Raw genomic sequence first — 20216 nt, forward strand, 5'->3', positions numbered from 1 at the left:
GGGGATGTTCCATAGGTGGAAGCTGCCCAGAATTTCAGAAGTCTGTAAGAACCAAGAATAGCAATACAGAGGATACACCAGTTTCTAAATCCTCCTGTTTGAGCCAACTCATGGGCATTTTGTGTGTATTATTTACGCATACTCTCCATGAGATCCTAAATTCCTGTTCTTGGAAGGTATCTTTGAGGTTCGTACTTAAGGCTTAAGCACAGTATATCTGTAGTAGTAGTACTTTTATTGCTCTGGAAGGAATTTTGCCTTATTGATCCCCAACCTTATACTCCGCCATTTTTCTCATCATGGATTGTTTTAAGGTCAGGGGCCCGGGAGATAAAAAACCTATTCTGGTGGTTATGTAGTAGTAGAGCAATGCATGCACATTTTTGAGTACAAATACATTAATCCTGTGTTGCTGTGTTATTCATTATTATTAAATAAGATTTAAACCATAAATAGTTTTACATAACCATTCTGAAAGAGATCACGTCAGTTAGGCCCCTAAATTCCAATGAGAGTCTGTGTTTTGCCAAAAATATCTTGCTGCACAGGACTACATTTACAGATAATGTTGATAGATTGTAGGCAGAATATAAGAAAATACAAAAGAATGTCAATTCTAGATAGGAATTTGTTGTGACCTGTGCCAGCTACAGAGAGAAACTGTAAATTGTCCAGGTAAAGCAGAAACGGTATCTGCAACTAGGAATCAATACACATCTCATGACATACAGTACCTGCAACACTCTTCAAACCAGCGAGAAATGTAATCCCACATGTAGTAAGGTTCAAATGAATTAAAAAGAAGATTAGCCGTCTTAATGAGTTCTGCAGTTTTCTTATTTTCCCTCAATTTGCTAAAATAGAAAACAAATAAATAAACAGTTACTTGTTTTTAGCACAGCTTTACTCACGTGTTCACTGGTCAAATCAAATGTTCTTGTGCACACATGCATGCATAGGAACTGTGGTATCATTGTCGTCCTATCAAACACAGTTTGAAAAGAAAGTGGCAGTTCTCTAAAGTTAATGGGTATAGAACATTAAGCATTTAAATATTTTAATGTAAGATACAAACCGAGTGGTTGTGTACTTAGTGAAATGACTAAACTGATTGCTATGTCGTGAACATTTGTCTAAAATGCACACTTATCAATGGACCGTTTTACAGTGTGCCCAAATGTGGCCTCTTGTGTCTGCTGTTAAAAGACATCTGCCAGAGAAAATGCTTGAATCCATTGTCCATAAACGTATCAATGTGTTATAGTAAATTAACAAATTACAGCAATTTAGCAATGTAAACTTTTTTATTTTTTTTACCTTGTATGAAATGTTCATGTCTCGCTTGAAAGTGTAAAATACAATATGCAACAGATGGGGATTGTCTTTAAAGTAATCAAAATCAGAATCGCAAACACAGTCTTCTTCCGTGGAACCCCAGGACAGTGTAAATGTAACAGTACATTTTGTGGTCACCGACGGTTGCCAAAAATGTCTGCTTTAGTCTTGCCATGGGGCCGTAACCTTAAGGCCAGAGTTGTAGCAAAGGATCATGCAATAGATCTTGCAAGACCATGATTTGGATGTACAACGGTGGTCGAGAACGTGAAATAAAAGAAGACTATGATGCCTATACATCTAGTTAAACAGGATTGTTTTCAAGTGATTGACACAGATCCAGTTATCCTTTTGTTACTGGATAGCAAAACAAGAATTTGTACATATTTTTCTGTGCATGATTTTGCTGCAGTTGCTTGTCCCAAAGTACTGCACAATATGTAGTTTTAGGAGAGTTCCCTGCACAGCAGTACAATTAATTCTGGTTGGGGCATGGTAGCACAATTCTTTCTTCCTGATCTGGGTTACTCAGGATTTGACCTAGAATGGGAAAGTGAAAAACAGAAAATGGATGGGGCAAATGGGGCCTAGCTGAGGAATGGTACATGCTAACCTAACTTCAGCCTTCTAAGGTAGGTGACTTTGTAGCAAGAGAGCCTCCTAAACTGCAACATCGGTATGAAAGCTAAAAAAAGGACAATCTGTATAGATGAAGGCATTTGTGGTCTCTCTAAAATATTTTTGAGAGTTCAGTCATTTCAAGAGGTAGCCACTGTAACTCTCATAGGATGGGGAGTAGTATGACATTTCAAGGAGCATATTGGTAAAGATATGACTAATCCTTTGATGACCGCTTTTCTTTAGCCTAGTCAGAAGATGCAAGGGTATGGATGACAACAAAAAATATGTGTTGAGATAATACTACATGAACAGAGGCGGTAATTACCGCTTAACAATACGTTTTTGTGTTTTTCTGTTTCAGAGACCATTAATTACAAAAGGTCCTATATGGTCTGTATGATTGCATGCTTCCTGTTTAGCGTATAGTGTATACCAGGATTAGGAACTGTCACATATTATAATCTGAAGAATTTGTACTGATGTAGTAGATCTTGAAGAAACCCTGCTGACCCTGAGTGGCACTTAAGGTACGCTGAAACATGTGGACCTTATTGAATTACAGATGTTAGAGGTCATTGCACCCTTTATACATCATACTATTTTATCCCTGCTAAAGGACCTTATTAATAAACAAGAAGTAGGATCCTGAAGGCTTTTTTAACTTGCACTTAGGTTTTAGTAAGAGCTCTGCTTACAAACTGCATTGAGCTCACTCACACACACTAGGTGCAGTGGGTGAGGATCCAATGATGAAGCATGGCACTGGTGGTACTAGTGGGTGAGGAAAATACTAATATATGCATGTGATGCAAGGGTTGCACTGTTTTACCTGGGTGCAGATCCCTTTCCACGTTAGTATATATTGAGATCAGTGATTTGGAAACTCATAACATTTAGAGTTTGCTAGCTGCGAGGATCCCCTCTCTTGTGTAAAATATGGTAATACTAAAGGGTGGTCCCTTTTTTGATTGCTTCTCTCTCCCTCCAATGTTCTTATATTTATAGAGATAATATGGAACACAGTTTATGTAGACCGATGATGGAAAAGGGTTCCTCTGGTGCAACCTATGTTCAACTACAGACAAGGTGCTAAGATACCATTACAAGTGATAAACTGGGAGATGGAGTCCGCCCATGGATGTGTTAATCTGGTAAACTGACCCTAAAGTGGCAGATAATGTTTTTTAACTTAACCCCTTCTGTGCCGTGGATGTAATGGTTACGTCCAACGGCACAGTGCTCATGTGCTGAGGACGTAACCATTACGTCCTCGGCACTGAGCTCAGAGGGAGCGCTAGCGCTCCCTCTGTGAGCTTCCCTCCCATCCCCCCAAGGCAGGGATGGAAGAGGAAGCCCTTCCCCTTCCACCCCTGACCTCCCCTGGTGACGTCTGATGACATCAGCACGCATTCGTGCGCTGACCTCATCCGAGGCCACTTCCCCATTGCGCTGGAAGTTCAGATTCCAGCACGATCGGAAGAGAAATGCTTTGCATTTCTCTTCCGATCATGTGATGGGGGCCTGAGAGGCTTCAAAGAGAAGGAAAGGAATTTTTGCTTTACAATCCGGCTTCTGAAATGCCCACGAGACACCACGGATTAATTTATAAAAAGCGAAACTATCATAAGGGGAGCGACCCCTTGGCAGAAACCACTAGGTGCCAAGGATCAATTTGTTATTGTGTTTTTTTTTTTAATAGAGTTGAGGAGTGACCCCCCAGGCAACGGTCGCTCCCCTAAGGGGCAAATTATATTTAGGCCATTTCTGCCCCCTTTGGGGGCAGATCGGCCTATTTTTATGAGGCTAGTCTGCCACCAAGGGGGGCAGAAACCACTAGTTATGGCGAATTCACGGAAGGGGAGCGACCCCTCAGGCAAGGGTCATTTCCCACGGGGGGGATGGGGGCAAATTTGTTTTACGCCATTTCTGCCCCCCCTGGGGGCAGATCGGCCTATTGTTATTAGGCCGATCTGTCTCCAGGGGAGGCAGAAACCTCTAGGCGCCAGGGATAATTTTTTTGTTATTATTTTTTAGAGGTGGGAGCGACCCCTTAGGCAAGGGTCGCTCTGCTGAGGGTCAAATTGTATTTAGACCATTTCTGCCCCCCTTGGGGGCAGATCGGCCGATTTTTGTTGGCCCAATCTGCCCCCAAGGGAGGCACAAACCACTAGGCACCGGGGATTTTTTTTTTATGCACCAATTTCACGCAACGGGAGCAACCCCTTAGGCAAGGGTCGCTCCCCGGTGAGGGAGGAGGAGGGGGGCTTTGGAATTTCTTTTAGGCCATTTCTGCCCCCTCTGGTGGCAGATCAGTCTATTGTTATTAGGCCGATCTGCCCCCAGGGGGGCAGAAACCTCTAGACGCCAAGGATCTTTTTTTTTTGTTTGTTTTTTTGTTTTTTAGAGGTGGGGAGCGACCCCTTAGGCAAGGGTCGCTCCCCTGGGGGACGGGGGGGGGAATTTATTTTTGGCCATTTCTGCTCCCCTTGGGGGCAGATCGGTGTATTTCTATTAGGCCGATCTGCCCCCTGGGGGGTGGGGAGGGCAGAAACCACTTAGGCACCAGGGATTGGTGTGTGTGTGTATGTGTGTGTTTTCTTTAGGGAGGCATCCCCTGGGTAAGGGTCGCTCCACATGGGGGCACATTACTGTTGGCAATATCTTCCCCGCTTGGGGGCAGATTGGCCTATTTTTGGAAGGCCCATCTGGCCCCAAGGGAAGGGAAGAAAGCCCACCAGAGACCAGGGAAGTTTTTTTTCCCCAAAATAAGAGGGTGGGGGTAATGCCATACCCCCACCCCAAATAAATGGGGCCAAAGTTGTTCTGCCCACCAGTGGGCAGATGGGGCAATTACCCCTGATCCACACCCCCGGGGGGCAGAAAGTCTACTACATGCCAGGGAATTAAAAAAATATATATATATATTGGGGTGGTGGCTACCAACCAGTATGGGCCTGGGTATGCCACCACCCCAACTGAAAGGGTAACAGTCTTTCAGTTCTCCCCCACACTCTAAAACATCTTATCCCACAGCAAGCAAGAAGACATTTGATTATTTTGGGTTTTGGTTTTACATTTGGGCCATGAGAGCTTGGCTAACTCTCAGTCCCACTTGGAATGGTGAGGGCTACACTTTATGGACTTTGGGAAGCTGCCATGTAGAAAAATCCACAAGATCTAGACACATTTGAAAACTAAACATCTGGGTGATTCCAGGGTGGTGTGTTTCACATGCACCCGCACCATTTTCATACCCACAATGCCCTGCAAACCTCCAACTTTGCTGGAAATCACACATTTTCCCCACGTTTTTGTGATGGAACATTCCGGAATCTGCAGGAATCAACAAAATTTCTACCACCCAGCATTGTCTCATCTATACCGATAAAAATTCTGCTGCACTTGTCAGCCTAAAAATGTTTTTTGCGAACTGCCCTTTTGGACCCCTTTTGATTCCCACTCAATATCAACATGTTTTTGGCTCTTCCCTTTCACAAGCACTTGGCCCACCTACACAAATGAGGTATCATTTTTACCAGGAGACTGAGGGGAACGTTGGGTGTTATGAAATTTGTCCCAGTGCGGTGATCCCACACAGAAATGTGGGCAAAATTTGTTTTTTTAGCTAAATTTGAGGTTTGCGGAGGATTCTGGGTGAGAAAACATTGGGGGATCCACGCAAGTCACACCTCCCTGGACTCCCTCGGGTGGCTAGTTTTCAGAAATGTCTGGATTTGGTAGGTTTCCGTAGATGGCTTCTGAGCCCAGGACCAAAAACGCAGGTGCCACCCCTCAAAAACAGGTAGTTTTGTATTTGATCATTTTGATGTGTCCAGATAGTGTTTTGGGGCATTTCCTTGCGCGGGCAGTAGGCCTACCCACAAAAGTGAGGTACCATTTTTATCAGGAGACTTCTGGGAACGCTGGGTGGAAGGAAATTTGTGGCTCCTCTCTCATTCCTGTCTTTCTGTCACCGAAATGAAAAGAACAAGTGTTTTTTTGGCCAAATTTTCTCCACATATATACTGTTATGTCTGCTGGACTTTTCTGGTTGCAGGGATAAATAGGTTTTTTTTTTGTTTTGTTTTTTAATAATTTTTTATTGATTTGATCATATCAAATATATAAAAGTAGAACAACAGTCCCTGCAGAGCAGCATATCTAAAGAGCAATAGCCGCCCACTGCAATATTAACATACATTCCGTACAGGAGAAATCAGACAGGTACACATTGATCATTACAATCCAGTTTGTTTTTCTAAATTTCCCATCCATTAATTGGGGACAAGATCTGTACGGAATTACCACGGGGCAATTTCTGCCAGAGATGCAGTAGTGATAACATACAGTTGGATACGGGATATCAACAGATATAAACAAAAGGGTCAGGTGGGGAATACAACCAGACAACAACAGCCATTCACCTTCCTGACATAGATGCCAGCGTACAGAGGGGTCAATAATTCGTCCGGGCTTCTTTGGTTATATCACTCACTCGTCTTGGGCCGCTAAGAAATTATTCAGTGGGGTCCAAATATCTTTGGGTCTAGACCCTTCAGGCATCAGGCTCCAGAAGACTATTAGCTGATCATGACAAAAAGCAGCATCTCTTAGCCATTCAGAGCGGCGCGGCGCTCTCGTCCCTCCCCAGCACATGGCCACTCTACACTTGGCTAACAGCAATAGTAGGCCCACTAAGCGTCTGTGTGTTGCCCTGATGTCCTCCAAGCACCCAAGCAGCGCGATTCTAGGAGTGGCAGGAATTTCTAGTTCGACCATTTCAGAGATTGTATTGAAAACTGCCACCCAGAAGGTGTAAACATCCGCACATTCCCACGCCAAATGTAAAAAACTAGCCTCCGGCGCCCGGCAGCGCGCATCTTCGCACAACCCCAAGGAGTGCATCCGCACTGGGGTATAGTATAGTCTGTGCAAAAATTTAAAATGCAGCAATCTAAACCTGTAATTTGGCATCAACGCTCTCATATGCGCACAGCAGGTACGCCACAGAGCCTCCGAGATGGGTTCTCCCAGATCCGCCTCCTACGCTAGTCTAGACGGCTCCCGGAGATTATTCCTGTGTTCCGGCATACAGTTATATAATTTGGTGACCAGCCTATTAGGCGACCGCGCGCAGCAGAGAGACTCCAGAGCGCGGAGCTCCACCGGGGCCTCATCTGAACTCCACAAGCGGTTCCGCAAAAAAGAACGAACTCGGATCACATACATACGCTGAAGCGCCGTGCACTCGCGACCAGCCAGTATCTCAGATACATCAAGCAAGCGATCATCCATCATCCAATCTCTCAACTCAGTTAGGCCAGCATCTCGGAGAAACCCACGTACTCCACCGTCACGATACAACTGCTCGTCAGCTATCGCCATTACCGGTAAGGAAGGAGCGAACGGGACCGAAAACCCGGACCGCCGCATCAACATACCCCACGCCCGCATCGTACATGCCACCGTGTCAATCCCCCGCACCCGGGACGGTACACGTCCTCCGAATGCTCTCGCCAGGTCGTCCGGCCACACAGAGTCGCTCTCAGGCACCAGGTGCGGCAGATAACGGATAGGATTCAGCCAGTAATACGCATAGTGCGCCTGAGCACATAGATAATACAGCTCCATATCCGGCGCAGCGAGCCCACCTAGTTCGAATGGCAACATCAGCCTCTCCCATGAAATACGCGCGCGTCGGCCCGCCCATACCAGGCAGATCAGTGCTGAGTGCAGACGCCTCAGGTAACTTCTCGGAAGCAGGAGAGGGAGATTCACAAATAGGTACAAAAAGTTCTGTAGAACTACCATCTTTGCAATAGCAATACGTCCTATCAATGACAGCGGGAGGGTTCGCCAGGACCCTCCCCTCCAGCCACGTCAGAGCAGTGCCATAGTTAGCCAGCCACAACTCCTCCACATCACAGCTCAGCTGTATACCCAAATACCGCACCGGTCCATCCGCCCTCACCAGAGGGTATCGAGAGTCATACCGCTGCACCCGGGGGGTCAAAGGCAGCACCACTGATTTAGACCAATTAATATTAATACCTGAAAAGGTACCAAAACGCACGATCTCATCAAGTAGTGCATCCAGATTCTGGTCGGGATTCCGTACATATAATGCAATATCATCTGCATACAGAGATATCAATATTGGTCGCTGCCGGAATTGCAATCCTCTGTCGTTATAATTCTGTCGGAGCCGGGCCGCCAGGGGCTCCATTGCCGCAGCAAAAAGGAGAGGGGATAGCGGGCAACCCTAGCGCGTGCCGCGCGCAACAGGGAACGGGGCAGATACATTCCCATTAAGGCGCAATCTAGCAGTGGGCAATGTATACAGCAATCTAATCCAGCGGAGGAAGCGCGCACTAATTCCCACCCGACCCAACAAAGCGAACATATAGTCCCATGTTAAGGAATCAAATGCTTTAGCTGTGTCCAGGAAAACAGCTGCCGCATTGTCATCTTCTACCAGTGTTCCCGCTACCGCGAAAAAGGTGCGCAAATTGTGGCCCGTAGACCTTCCCGGGACAAAACCCGACTGATCCGGGAGCACCAAACTGGGGAGAAGAGGCTGTAGCCTCGCCGCAATCATCTTCGCTAGGATTTTGTTGTCAATATTTATCATGGAAAGCGGACGGTACGAGTCGCATCGGGTTGGAACCTTTCCAGGCTTCAGGATTGTCACTATCAGTGCCTCCCGGAGCGAGGTCGGGAGCGACCCAGTCTCCAGGGCTTCTGCATAGACCTCCAATAGTCGAGGGGCTAATATATCCACATACTCTTTATAAAACGCAGAGGTTAGGCCATCCAGTCCAGGTGACTTCTCTCCAGGTAAGCCGCGTATGGCCGCAGTCACCTCCTCCACTGTGAATGGTTCATCTAAGTATTTCCTATGCACCTCATCAAACCATATTAACGCAATATCCTCAAAGGGCATCTGTGCATCAATCACACCGGCTCCCATCGGAGCTGCATAGAGCCCAGCGTAAAACTCAGTGAACACCTGCATAATTCCTCCCGATCCCGACACACTCTCACCCCCTCCATCCATGACCTCAGAGACATAGTCATTGGCCCAAGGTTTACGAAGTAAAGCTGCCAATGTACGTCCAGCCCTTTCACCCTCCCCATACTGACGTGCGCGAGCCTCCCTCCAGAGGAAGCAAATTTCCCTAAGAGAAACCTCCTCATACAGCGATATCTCTTGGCGGATCTCCGCAAGGACTTCATTAGACCAGTTAGATTCCAGTCGTCTTTCCAGCTCAGCAAGCCGTGACTCAATTTCAACCATCTCTCGTCTCAGTGTTTTAACTATACCGTGTTGTTTTGAGATACAAACCCCTCTGATAACAACTTTAAATGCCTCCCAAAGGGTTCCTGGGGACTCCACCGATCCCTGATTCTCTGCAAAGTACATTTTTATCGCCTCCCGCAGTTCCTCACGGAAGGCCGCATCGCGAAGCGCCACCCTAGGCAGCCGCCACATAATAGATCTACCTAGTTCAGTCGGTATCTCCAATTCCAGACACACCGGCGAGTGATCTGACAGAGTACGAGGAAGATGTTCAACCGCTCTAGTCCAGGCCAGCATGTCCCTGGAACCCAGCCAGCGGTCAATACGAGACCAGCTACCATGCACATAATTCAGACATGTACCCTCTCTCGCCACTCCATGCCGCTGCCGCCACAAGTCAACTAGCGCACCATCACGCATCACGGCCTCCAAGGCCCTAGCCGCCGCAACATGTTGCATCCTGGCCTTACTCTCCCTGTCCAGCTTGGCATCAAGTACGACATTAAAATCTCCCCCCCAAAGCACCGCACCAGGCCCCAACGACTCCACCAGGCGCCACAGCTCCATGAAGAAACCTGGATCATCAACATTTGGCCCATACACAGCGACTAGGCGGCACGGCTTGTCCAGTAACACACCACTCATCAGTACTTATCTGCCATCGGGATCTACCAGAACTTTTTTCGTTCACCCAGATTTTAGTCTGTGTGTTGTGGACTTCACTAAGTGTGTCTCCTGAAGCATACATACATCAATTGCATGTCTCTTAACATATGCAGCCACAAGTCGAGCTTTCCTACTATCATTAAGCCCTCGTACATTCCAAGTCAAACATCTGATCCCAGATACTTCCTCACCTCTCGGCCCCATCCACAGTCAGCCAGTCTTGCACGCAAAGGCCAATCCCCACCTTCCATAAAGTTCGCAAGGAAACAAATAGAACATTCATACATAAATGAAGGGACAATACCCCACTAACGTGAGAAACCCCCCACCCACTCAGGCCCCCCAATCGGACCCAACTAATTACCCACCCATCTTGGCCCCAAAACCCTCCTCGAAAACAAGAACAGTGAATAATAGGACTCATCCCAGGGGCTATGACCGGCCTAGTATCTCTCCACCCAGATGGCATCGGGAGAGAGGGCCCATGGGCCAATCACCAGTCACTTAGCAGCCGGCGCGCCCCAGCAGTTCCAACAATGGGTGTCAGGTCGATCGGAGCATATTAGTCATTGTCACTTAGGGCAGTGCCGTCACTGCCGCGGCCACGGCGCTCTGCGGTCTCCCGCTCCCTCAGCAGCTGTCGAGCAAACTTGGTCGCTTGTTTCAAGTCCGTGAAATAGTGCATCTTACCCTCATGTCGCACCCTCAGCTTGGCAGGATATAACAGGGCAAAGCTCACACCCGCCTGAGATAGCAGTCGCTTAACCGGCAGAAAGGCACGTCTCTGGGACTGCACACCAAGTGTATAGTCTGGGAAGAAATTTATTTCGGAGTTCTTATAAAGTAACAGACGTCTCTCCCTTGCCAGACGGAGTACAGCGTCACGATCACGGTAGTTTAATAGACGTGCAATAATTGGACGTGGGGGAGTCCCCGGAGGGGGTCGGGGTCCCAAAGATCTGTGAGCTCTCTCAACCACCAGCATCCGAGAGAGCTCACCGGCGAACAGACAACATCTGTTCAATAAAGTCTTCCATTCGCCCCATATCGGTTGCCTCCGGCAGTCCCACAATTCGAATCTTATTGCGGTGTGATCTTGATTCCAAGTCCTCGTTCTTGTTACGTATGACCTCAAGGATTCGGTCCATACGTGCGATCTGTTCCCTGTCACCCCGGCGTGCATCCTCTATCTCAGATGTACGTGACTCCAAGGCCTCAAGCCTGGTGTTGTGATCGTCTACGCGCGCCCTAATGCAGTCAAGCCGTTCGGTGACATGATCCAGTTTGGTGTCAATGCCCGCCAGGCTGGCCTTAAGTTCCAAAAACATGGACTTCACCGATACCTCAGGGCTATCCTCTCCGTTCGGCTCCTCACAGGGCTGGGAGCTAGCAGCAGCGTTCTTTTTTTTCCCCCCTTCGAAGGTAAGTTTGGCCTGACGTTGATCAGCCTTACCCATAGTTTCACCCTGCTTCAACACCTCCGACCAGGTCCAGGTAAGTAGAGCCAAGCAAAGGGAGGCCCAGGCCCCAGCAACCTCTCCTGTTAACGCAGAGCTCACCGCGGGCTCCTGCTTCAGCAGCTGGGCTCGTCAAGTAACGGGATCTCAGAACATCGGCTTATCCTCACAGGCCCAATCAGCCCGCACTGCTCATCCGGGTAGTCGCCACTTGTACACCCTCCTTGGGCCACCGCAGTCACAGCCTTCACCGCCCTCCGCCGGGCCTCACTTCGTATCCCTGAGTTAGCGGCCCGCCCGAATGATCAGTCCGTTTTCCCAGATACCAAGTAAATGAAGCTACGAACCTCGAGGGCCCCCTCAAGGCTTTGTCTCGACGGCTTGTTTCCTTACGGGCCTCCTCCTCGCCCGTTTAAGCCGCCTGGCCCAGAGATAGCTTCAGGGCCCGTCAGAGCCTCTTCCGCGTTAGCGCCACCAGGGCCAAGCTTATTGCAGGGCCGCGACGCGACCACGTCGCCGAATGGCCCCCAGGCGCAGTCTCGCGCCCGATCACATACCTCCGGGAGCAGTCGCGGGCCTCAAGTCCACCCGCACGCTATGCACCTTGCGTAGCTCCACGCACGGCCACACTCCTCAGAAGCCTCAGAAGCCGCCGCGGGTCTCCACGCTCGTCCGCTCGCACCACGTTCTATCCGCGCGAGCGCGGCCGTCAGAAGGCCCGCCCGCGTTCCTTCACCGCTGCTCCGACCTCTCCGCTGCTCCTGAGCCGCCAAAGGCAGCCCAGGGGCTTCTCTGAGCAGAGCGCGCCAGGCTCACGCCAGCCAGCACCGTCGGATATGATAATAGTCGGATAAACGGCCCCGGGCCAGGCAGAGCCTCACAAAGTGACGGCTATCTTGTCCGGCGGTCAGGCCACGCCCCCAGGGATAAATAGGGTTTATAGGTTCATCAAGACCCTAGGTACCCAGAGCCAATAAATCAGCTGCACCTTGCAGTGGATTTTCATTCTATACCGGATATACAGCAATTCATTTGCTGAAATATAAAGAGCGAAAAATAGGTAAAGAAAACCTTTGTATTTCCAAAATGGGCACAAGATAAGGTGTTGAGGAGCAGTGGTTATTTGCACATCTCTGAATTCTGGGGTGCCCATGCTGGCATGTGAATTACACGGCATTTCTCAAATGGATGTCTTTTTTACACACTGTCTTAAATATGGAAATACAAAAATGTAGAGAAAGACAAGGGGCAATAACACTTGTTTTGCTATTCTATGTTCCCCCAAGTCTCCCGATAAAAATGGTACCTCACTTGAGTGGGCAGGCCTAGCGCCCGCGACAGGAAATGCGCCAAAACACATTGTGGACAATTCACATTTTCCCAAAGAAAACAGAGGTGTTTTTTACAAAGTGCCTACCTGTGGATTTTCGCCTCTAGCTCAGCCGGCACCTAGGGAAACCTACCAAACCTGTGCATTTTTTAAAACTAGAGACCTAGGGGAATCCAAGACTGGGTGACTTGTGGGGCTCTCACCAGGTTCTGTTACCCAGAATCCTGTGAAAACCTCAAAATTTGGCAAAAAAATAATTTTGCCTCACATTTCGGTGACAGAAAGTTCAGGAATCTGAGAGGAGCCACAAATTTCATTCCACCCGGCGTTCCCCCAAGTCTCCTGGTAAAAATTATACCTCACTTGTGTGGGTAGGCCTAGTGCCCATGACAGGAAATGCCCCAAAACACAAAGTGGACACATCAAAACTAGTAAATAGTTTTTTCGGGGGGAGGGAGGAGAGTCACAACTACGTTGTTGGTCCTGGGCTCAGCAGCCCTCAATGGAAACCTACCAAACCCAGACATTTCTGAAAACTAGATACCCGAGGGAGTCCAGTGAGGTGTGACTTGCGTGGATCCCCCAATGTTTTCTTACCCAGAATCCTCAGCAAACCTCAAATTTAGCTTTAAAAAAATCAAATTTTCCCACATTTCTGTGTGGGATCACCGCACCGGGACAAAGTTCCTACCACCCAACGTTCCCCTCGATCTCCCGGTAAAAATGATACCTCACTTGTGTAGGTGGGCCAAGTGTTTGTGACAGGGAAGAGCCAAAAACACGTTGAAACTGAGGGGGAACCAAAGTGGGTCCAAAAGGGCAGTTTGAAAAAAAACATTTTTAGGCTGACAAGTGCAGCAGAAATTTTATAGATGAGACAATGCTGGGTGGTAGGAATTTTGTGGATTTCTGCAGATTCTGGAAGGTTCCATCACAAAAATGTGGGAAAAATGTGTGCTTTCCAGCAAAGTTGCAGGTTTGCAGGGCATTGTGGGTAAGGAAATGGTGCGGGTGCATGTGAAGCACACCACCCTGGAATCAACTAGATGTTTAGGTTTCAAATGGGTCTAGGCCTTGTGGATTTTTCTACATGGCAGCGTCCCAAAGAAAGAAAAAAAGTGCAGCCCTCACCATTCCAAGTGGGACGATTTTGAGAGTTACCAAGCTCTCATGGCCCAAATGTAAAACAAAAAACAAAAATAATCAAATGTCCTCTTGCTTGCCATGGGATAAGATGTTTTAGTGTTCCCTGGCATCTAGTAGACTTTCTGTCCCCCAGGGGTGTGGATCGGGGGTAATTGCCCAAGCTGCCCACTGGTGGGCAGAACAACTTTGGTCCCATTTATTTGGGGTGGGGGTATGGCCATACCCCCAACCTCTTATTTTGAAAAATAAATCTTCCCTGGTCTCTGGTGGGCTTTCTGCCCACCTTGGGGGCAGATGGACCTTCCAAAAATAGGCCAATCTGCCCCCAAGGGGGGCAGTTATGGCCAACAGTAATGTGCCCCCATGGGGAGCGACCCTTGCCCAAGGGGCTGCCCCCCCCCCAAACAAAAAAAAAACATACATACACACCAATCCATGGTGCCTTGAGGTTTCTGCCCCCTTTGGGGGTAGATTGGCCTAACAAAAATAGGCTGATATGCCCCCAAGGGGGGGAAGAAATAGCCTAAATACAATGTGCCCCCCAGGGGAACGACCCTTGTCTAAGGGGTCGCTCCCCATACATAAAAACAAAGTAAACAGAAAATATATATATCCCTGGTGTCTAGAGGTTTCTGCCCCTAATTATATTCTATACACTCCCCTTGTGCGTTAGTAGAGAAAAAATAAAAATTCCCTGGTGTCTTGTGGTTTCTGCCCCCAGGGGAGGCAGAAATGGGCTAAAAATATTTTGCCCCCCGGGAGCGACCCTTGCCTAAGGGGTCGCTCCCCCAAACATAAAAAAATAAAAAATAAACACCAACAAAAATTATCCCGGTCTAAAAATCATTTGCCCCCCTGGGGAGCGGCCCTTGCCCGAGGGGCCGCTCCCCTTATGCGCAAGTATGAAAAAAAAAATCCCTGGTGTCTAGTGGTTTCTGCCCCCCCGGGGGTGGAAATGGCCTAATAATAATCCCCCCCCCCCGGGAGCTCCCCAATTAAAAAAAAATATATTTATCCCTGGTGCCTAGTGGATTTCTGCCTTGGGGGGGGGGGGGGGGGCAGGGGTAGGGGTGGAAGGGGAAGCAATTCCCCTACCATCTCTGCCGAGGGGAGGTGGGTGCTTGGCCATCTGGGGGAACGCTAGCGCTCCCCTGGGGGCCCATTGCAGGACAAGCAGGTCTCGTCCTCGGCACCGTTTGAGACCAGCTCGTCCTAGGCACCCTAGGGGTTAAAGAGAGCTTATCCTTACAATTTCATAGGCACCATACATGTTGTATCCCCCAGCTCCAACGTGCAAATTCCACTTATAAAATTCAATAAGGTAATTCCAATGTTATCCTATGAGAGAGGTAGGCCTTACATTTGTGAAAAACACATTTAAGAGTTTTTTAATACGAGAACATGTAAAACTAAAAGGTTCACACATTGCACCCTGCCTTCTGGGCTCATCAGTGCCTACTCTAGGTTGACATATGTATTAAAAAGGAAGGTTGTGAGTCCAGAGACACCACTCAAAATCTCTATCTGGTCCGAATTGGGAATGACACTTATAAAATAAGGCAATCCCAATGTTAACTTATGGGACAGATGGGCCTAGCCGTAGTGAAAAACAAATTTAACAGTTTTTCACTACCTGGACATGTAAAAATTAAAAGTGTCCAACTACACTGCACTTTGCCTTTAGGGTTAGTAAGGACTTACCTTCGGGTAAAGCACTAAAAAGGACGTTTTGGGCCTGGCAAGTGGCATTTTCAGACTGCACACACAAGCTCTGCAATGGCAGACCTGAGCCATGTTTGGAGGGCTACTGAAATCGGTGGCACAACCAGTACTGTACGCCCACAGTAGCATTTAATTTACGGGCCCTGGGCACATGTCATGCACTTTACTATAGACTTATAAGTAAATTAAATACGGCAACTGTGGATAAGCCACTGTCACCACGTTTTAAGCAGAGAACACATGCACTTTAGCACTGGTTGGCAGCGGTAAAGTGCCCAGAGCCCTAAAGCCAACAAAATCAAGGTCAGAAAAAGAGGAGGAAGGCACAGAGTTTGGTGATGACCCTGCAGAGAGGGCCAGGTCCAACATTATACCACTCTAGAAGGTATATATATGTAAAGTAAATATGCCAATTGGGTAAAAGCAAATGTAACCATGTTTTAAGGAAGTGAATATAAGCACTCAGGCCAACAAAAATAAGTTCAGCAAAATGCAGGAGGAAAGGCAAAATGTTTGAGGGAAAACCACCCTAAAGCTGACAGGCCCTACAAGTAGCAAGTGATGACATCCAATTGCAGTCTAACAGAAACATGCAGTGCTTCACAACCCTCTTCCACAGAACAACTAGCATCCCCCTACCTAAGTGAGAACCAGTGGACTAGCAAACATGTTAGACCACTCCAACCATCTAAATGTAAGAAGGGTCTTTAATAATTTGTCCTAGATCAAATACTGCCTGAATTTGGATGCCACCCTACTATATGTAGAAAACACATTTGACTCTGTTGTGTGAACTTCCTGTTTTCAGTACTGAATACATTTGACCCTTACAGTGGTGACCTTTCACTAAGCAACATTTACATTGTTGAATGCACCCATACAAGGTTGTCCACTGTCTGTCCCTAGTACTGTTTGCTCGAAGTATAAAGCCACTGGATGTAAATCGCCTTCAATCACATGCAGATAAAGTATTGCTGCTTGATGCCCATGCAGCACTTATAGCACTCTGTGCCCAACACATGGTGTTATATATCAGGGCTCCAGATCTGAACACATATCTAATCGTTATAAATTCAACCTGTTTTGGATGCATACGTGGTTTTGAACTTAAGTTGTTTAGGTGAGAACTGACCATGCTTAATACATGAACCACTTGAGAAAACAGCAATCTCGGTTTCAGATGGTTCTCTAATGGACTCAAATGACCGGGTATACTTTGCTCAAGTATTAAAATGAATACTGTGCTACTACCATTTTGGGAGCTCTTGGAAAGGTAGAGGATAGGGTGGACCTTTGCAATTCAATCCCTATTTCTATCAAATGTATGGTCTCCAATATTAAAATGATAGTGCTGCCAAGCTTTCTGAATCTTTTTCTTGACATCGCTATTGTCCAACTACAGACCTTTTTAAAAAAATGGTTTTTATTAGGTTTTTGAACAAGAACAGCCATTGCCGGAATTCCAAACCCGCCACACATCATTGTCATAGAGAGGCATAACTAACACACACAAACACATGCATGAACGCACACACACACACACAACCTACAGTGTCCAAGGCATCACGTCACAGCCTATAGAGGTGTGAACTGCAGGTGTCTGATTCCACGTCAGTAGAGTCACACTGAAGAAAATTTGTCTCAACTTTTTTAGGACCTTTCAGAGAGTTCCAAATTGGAGACAGCCTTGAACACTGTGGACTTTTGATACTATACAGCACTGAAACTGGATTTGAGAGGCAGGGGGAATTTTCATCACAGATGGGCAGTCATTGCACAGTTTATCTTGGATTACCTTCTGATGACAGTTTGCAGGGATTCATATCAATAGCCTGAAGACTGCTATCACTTCAGACGCAATGGCGATCTTACTGGGTTTCACAGAAAGTGCTCTGATTTATCACTTCAGACTGCTCAGGTTTGTAGCATTGATATCTCTAACATAGTATAGTACTCTGTGCCATCTGCTAGTTTGCTGGATTAAAAGATTAACTGGCCAGGAATAATCCAATGCCACAGAAGATGCTGCTTGTAAACTGTTTGACACAGATCACAGAGTAAGAGGCATTTGGGCTAAGTGGTTTCCTACATCTTAATCGAGAGAATCCTGATCGTATAAATCGCTACACCAAATGCACAATTATTAGTTGTCAATTTTGAAGAATAAATGTATGCTTCATTCCTGATACACACTAATAATAATATTGCTTTTGGACTAATGATGTACATACTCACGCTGCTCTCATTGTGAATGTAAGGTGTTGATTGTTTACAAAACAAATCCCAAATACAAATTAAAAAGTCATTATCTCCAGGGCATTGTCTCCTTAAGAGTGAAAGTATTTGCAACGATTATGGCTTCCAAAATGGTAATAACTTCAATAGAAGTGTACGGAGGAGGAGGGAAATACCGAATTCTGTATTTGAGGGGGCTACAAGGAATTCTGAGGGTTCTGCTATTATATTACTTGAAGATGTTTTGACATCCTGAAGACTAACCAGGGAATGACTGAGGCTAATGGTCACCATTTTGTTTCCTTTTCCAATTAATTCTTTTTATGCTTTGTTCCAAAATATAGTTGGAAAGACTTGGAGATCTGGAGGAACCTCATGAACTCCAGGTACAACCAGTTCTGTAAATACAATGCAGCCAATTTATGGCGCATGGGTAAGGTGTAACTGGTTTGGTAAATGGAATGCAGCACTGAATGGGGCGTAGCTAGCTCTCTACTAATACTTCCATTCAGATTGACACATCTACTTTCAAAGCTAAATTCTTAATGTACATAGTTTGAAGACATTACTTATACACAAAATGTTCCTTTTTGGTAAAGTACCTGCTTAGCTGTGTAGGGTCTTTACTGAAGGAGGTTTGAGCACTGAGATCCAGCTCAGCTCTGCATTGTGTATATAATGTCCGAAAAACTTCTATCAGTACATCTTCTAAAATTGCAGGACCTAAAAAACAGTTTGTAAAACATCGAAATAATGATTTAAAAATCCAAATAAGTGTCAATAAGACAGTTTCAAACATCAAAATTGAAGAAAATACACATTGTATTACATTTGCTTTGAGCTATTCAAAATATCACATTGAAGCCTTTTTTGCTTTGGGGTGTGAGAACATTATTTTCCCAGGCTTTTTTTGCCAACTTATTATATGGAAGCTTCCCTTGGGGTGCATATGACCCATGACTAAAACTTTACTGTTAATATAAATACAAGCATACGGCAGCGAAACAGCTAATGTAGTCTTTCTCTAAAGTACAAAATAATGGCAAAAAACGACTAAACTAAAACACTTCCACTCAGACACCTCTGCCAACAACTTCAGCAATAAAATAAACATGCACTACAATTTTTCGTTTTTACTGAGTATAGCTGTGTGTTTAAACGTCTGGTGTTTATCACAGCTGTCAATGAAACATTTGGTCTTCAAAATATAATTGACAGATTAAGGGGCATTTATCCTGGTGTTCTTAAAAAGGAGATATGAGAATGTCATACATATCTCACCCTGAATATTTGTTAAGCTCAAGTATGCCCCCACGTGATTCCAGACTTAATGTCGCCAGTAAGGACATCACAAGACACATTTTCTGGCCAGGGACATTTTGTAAAGTCGACAGGCAATGACAGGAAAATTAAAGAGGAAGGTTTTTTTTGTCCTCATATCTTCATAACTTCGGCGAAACTCAGGCTATTCCAACGCTATCCAACCCTCAGCCTGCTGCAAATGCATTGGCCCCATTGCTTGGACTGAGCCTAAAGGACTCGCCGTTCATGTCCGCGCCTGGTGTAATCATAGGACCATTTAGTCCACCGATTCCGTCACCAACTCACCACTCCACCTATGGAAATTGGCCCTTATCCTGTTAGTCCTGCCAGTTTTACACCCAATATCCAAGTGACAAGTCCAACATACCACGCTAAGCCAAACTATTGCGCTTGGGGGAGATGGATCAGTCCAATGCCTGCAGATCTCTCTACCAGCTAGGAGTACAAGGTAAAATAACAAACCCCTCCGTGCTCTACTGAAGCTGCCGCACAAATCAACATCTACACCGAACACAACCAACCCAAGGTTTAACTTGAAGTCACTCTCCCAGGATATCCTTTATTACGGTCTCAACATCCTCCCAAAAAACCCTACTACCGGGGCAGGAGTAAGAAAAGGTGTTAAGGAGGCCACAACTTCAGCACCTAGGGGTCGGTGCCTGCACAAACTTTACGATCTCTTTTTGGGGGGGGGGGGGACGACAGTATAGTTGATTGATGGATGAAAAATGGTTCAGATTCAGATTGGCTGGCTTAACCACAAAATACAGCCGATTCAGAGACGTTTGCCACAAAAAAACGTACGAGTTCTGTGTTGGAAAAACATTACTGGAGAGAGGGGGCACGGTCAGAGAATGCCCTTTAGATCAAACAAATTACTTCAACGTCCTGCTGAACAGAAAGCCCGTGCAAGAATATATTTGCAGCAGGTGCAGTCAAAATGCTTCACTGAGAAAACTAGGACTGCAATGTTTTGAAATAGGCTGTAGTGTTGATAATGCATAAACCTGTGAAGGGCCCCGCTATAATCACCCATACAAATCAGGATTGATATTTCCCTGAGCTAAAGCAGAAAAAAAGC

The 20216-nt window shown here is 46.5% G+C and overlaps 1 protein-coding gene across 3 annotated transcripts in view; it reads right to left on the bottom strand.

Moving 5' to 3' along the window:
• DOP1A (DOP1 leucine zipper like protein A) overlaps window positions 1-20216 on the bottom strand; it is a 694260-nt gene that overhangs the window by 438694 nt on the left and 235350 nt on the right. For all 3 annotated transcript variants that reach the window (XM_069235613.1, XM_069235614.1, XM_069235612.1), the window contains exons 10-11: window positions 18415-18535; window positions 735-854 (exon numbers count right to left, since the gene is read on the bottom strand). In XM_069235613.1, coding sequence (XP_069091714.1) covers window positions 735-854; window positions 18415-18535 — 241 coding nt within the window. The remainder of the gene's footprint in view (window positions 1-734; window positions 855-18414; window positions 18536-20216) is intronic.

Source organism: Pleurodeles waltl, chromosome 5 (assembly GCF_031143425.1).
Source record: "Pleurodeles waltl isolate 20211129_DDA chromosome 5, aPleWal1.hap1.20221129, whole genome shotgun sequence".
NCBI lineage: Eukaryota > Metazoa > Chordata > Amphibia > Caudata > Salamandridae > Pleurodeles > Pleurodeles waltl.